The sequence below is a fragment of the Emiliania huxleyi genome, assembly GCF_000372725.1.
Source record: "Emiliania huxleyi CCMP1516 unplaced genomic scaffold EMIHUscaffold_7, whole genome shotgun sequence".
Taxonomy (NCBI): Eukaryota; Haptophyta; order Isochrysidales; family Noelaerhabdaceae; genus Emiliania; species Emiliania huxleyi.
This window is the reverse complement of record NW_005196756.1, coordinates 1313015-1316119: the sequence shown is the minus strand read 5'-3', so window position 1 is coordinate 1316119 and position 3105 is coordinate 1313015. Positions and strand designations below refer to the sequence as shown.

The 3105-nt window shown below is 68.7% G+C and overlaps 1 protein-coding gene across 1 annotated transcript; it reads right to left on the bottom strand.

Moving 5' to 3' along the window:
* Nucleotides 1-254: 254 nt before the first annotated feature.
* EMIHUDRAFT_198201 (hypothetical protein) lies at nt 255-2073 on the bottom strand (the record flags this gene model as incomplete). Its single annotated transcript, XM_005762010.1, has 4 exons — nt 255-846; nt 935-1050; nt 1124-1426; nt 1522-2073. The coding sequence occupies 4 exons, from the start codon at nt 2071-2073 to the stop codon at nt 255-257; spliced, it is 1563 nt and encodes a 520-aa protein (XP_005762067.1).
* Nucleotides 2074-3105: the final 1032 nt, after the last annotated feature.

Here is a 3105-nt window from a genome sequence, read left to right as displayed (position 1 = left end):
GCCTGCACACGCGCGAGCCTCTCCGCCGCTCTCGCGCGGGCAATCGGGCTGCGGCTGTGGGCTGGGTGTGAACTGCTGCGCGATCCCCCACGATCGCTCTCCCCCCCCCCCCCCCCACACACACTCATCGCAGCCGAGGACGGCGGCGGCGGCTCTGTAGCACCTCGGCCCAGCACCGCCGGCCCGCACGCTGCTCGCTGCACGAATGCGGCGCCAGGAAGCACACCCCATTAGTCACGAGAGTCACTGCTGCCTCATCTTGAGCACCTCCTGTTCTGGAGAGCGCAGCAGCCGAAAGCGGCGGAGCAATTCAGCGCGATCGGCGCAGACAGCCACCGGCTTCGCCCGACCACCTCGAAGCCTCCGTGCTTGGCCTTGTACTCCGAGCGGGCGCGCGCAAAGTGCGTCTGCGGCGGCAGCTTGGGCGCAAACTGGCCGCTCGGCGAGGCGGCCCAGCTCGAGTCGGCGCGCACTGACACGGCCAGCTGAGCGGAGCCGACGTGGGGAGGCGTGCGCGCGCAGCCGGCGATGGTCGGCGGCGAGAAAGGCGAGTGGCCGGTGGCCCAGACGCCGTCGCCGCCCAGCACGCGCCCGTCGGCAAGCGAGAAGTGAGAAGGACCGACGGCGCTCGCGAGCTTGCGGCGGCTGGGCGGCGCGGCCACGAAAGGCACCTCCTCCCACGCGCTTGTCGGCGTCGCGCGCCAGAGGGCGACTGTGTCGTCCACCTTGATGGCGCCCCAGACCTGCCACTCCAGGCGGAGGCAACCCTCGCCGGGCCGGGCAGGCAAAGACGGGGCCAGCTCGATGTGCGGCTGGAGCAGGTCGATCGAGGCGAGGGCGAGGCGCCTGCGAGGGACCAGTCCGGGGTCGGCGCCAGCTCAAGACCGGGGTGCGCCGCGCGTGGCGGCCGAGGGGCGCGCGGGAGTCGAGGCACATGTTGCGTGGGACGTGCCCATCGGCGGGGCCACCGGCGCCGTAGACGCCCTCCTCCCCCCCCAGCGTCGACGCCGGCGGCATCTTTTGGTCCGACGTCTCGACCAGGATGGTGACCTATACGGCCGAGGCGGGGTCGGTCCGGGCGAGCCTCTCGGACGGTGCGCGCGCGACCAGCGACGATCTCCACCGCGCGGATCGCGTCGCGGCCATAGTGCGTCTTTTCGGCGGCGTAGCCCCCGTTGGCTTTCGGCGCGCACGGCGTGACGTGCGACGTGTCCCACGACGCGGCGTACCCCCAGTCCTCCATCCCTCCGTGCACCGGGTACACAATCTCGTTCATCGTCGAGTAGCGGTACGGCGCGCGGTTGACGCGCCCCGAGCCGGCGTATCGAGACATGACCGCCGCCACGTCCCGCATCGCAGCGTCGTCGGGCGAGCGGCTCGGCACGCCCCGCCAGTACGGGTAGGCGCCCCAGTTGTACCCGATCGCCTGCGGAGCGGCGCGCGAGGGGTTTCTCCCGCAGGGCGCCGCGGCGAGGCCGGGTACCGTGTGCGGGGCGCCTGCATGCCGCCGTGGAAGGTGACGACGAGCTGCAGCAGGTGCGCGCGGTAGATCTCGTTGACGGTGCGCGCGGTGACGGTCTGCATGCACGAGCCCGCCGACTGGTCAAAGGGGAAATCGCGGTTCGGGTCGATGCCCAGCTCGTCCCGCCGCCGCGTCGCGGACCCGACTGCGTTTGTCATGGGAGAGATGAGGACCATGCGCGTGTCCACGAGCCGTCGCACCCAGTCGTCGGTGGCGTAGCGCGTGAGGAGCCACCGGCACAGCTCGAGCGCGGTGACGATACCGACCTGCTCGTCGCCGTGCAGTGCGCCTGAGATGTAGATTTGCGGCCGCGCGGAGAGCACCGCAGCGTTTGCGCTGCGGTTGCTGATCTGAATGATGTGGTTGAGGCAAGGGCCCTGGTGGCCGGCGCTGTCGGTGCATGTGCCTGCCGAGCGCAGACCATACGCCTCTTGCGCCGTCGTGAGAGACGCAAGCTGCGGGTAGTCGCGCGCGAGCGACTGGAGCAGCGACGAGGCGGCTCCATATGTGTAGTAGGCGAAGGCTCTCCCGTGCGACGGCGGGCCATCCATCGCTTGCCGGTGCGAATGGCGCCGCCGGGGCCACCAGCGTGTGATGTTTTCACGTGGCCTAGAGCGTCACGCTCGAGGCAGCGAGTGTATGCGCGGCGATGCAGAAGAAAAGTACTCCGGCGCAGAAAACCTAAGTCAATCGATTATACTGCGGTGGTGTGAGTGAATGCACCATGAGCAAAAACCTGACGAGGCCTGTGCGCTCTACGACGCTTGTCCCTCTCTCAGACAGACTGCCACCCTCTGCATGACTAGTAGATCAGAGGGTGGGGCGCGCTCGCGCATCAGCTTTCCCGGAGCAACAGTACTACGCTCTGCGAAAGCGTCGCGCTCATGCGGGCGGGGGTGGTGTGTAGGCGTCCTCCATGATGGCCACGTCGGCGCCCGAGATCGTGATGATCTCACCCTTGTTGCGCCCGCGCTTGGGGAAGGAGATAATGAACTTCCCGATGCAGGCCTTGCAGTTTCCGGGGTAAACCACCCGGTGCCCCTTGGAGTTCTTCTTGATCACGTTGGGGGCGCGGCGCACGGCGCACAGCTCAGCCGCCCCACCGCTCAGCAATCGGATGTTGACCCAGGCGAGTGGCGGATCCACGGCTGCAACAGGGAGGGAGGGGCCTTAGCCTATTCGGGCAGTCGGTGTGCGTGTGTGAGGGGGGAGGGGGGGGGGGGTGCCTGCGGCGTTCTCCCTCAGCTTCTTGGCCCCCTTCTTGCCGCTCGCCCGCTTGATCTCCTTGATCTCCTTGACCCGCTTTTTCGCCTTCTCGTCGCCCGCCTCCGCCGCCTCCACAAACTCCCTGCCGCCTTGCGAGCGCATGCTCATCTCGCCTGAGATTGCCTCCTTCCTCGCCTTCTTCTGCCCGGCGGTCAGCTGCTGGTCGAGCGGCGACGGGCCAGCGTAGCCGCCCTCCCGCGCCTAGAGCGGGCCGTGGGGGCGTGGACGTCTCTAGGTCGTGTCCAGGAAGTGTCCAGGAAGTGTCCACGAAGTGTCCAGGAAGTGTCTGCGGGGTGCGGGGATGGCGCGGGAAGTGT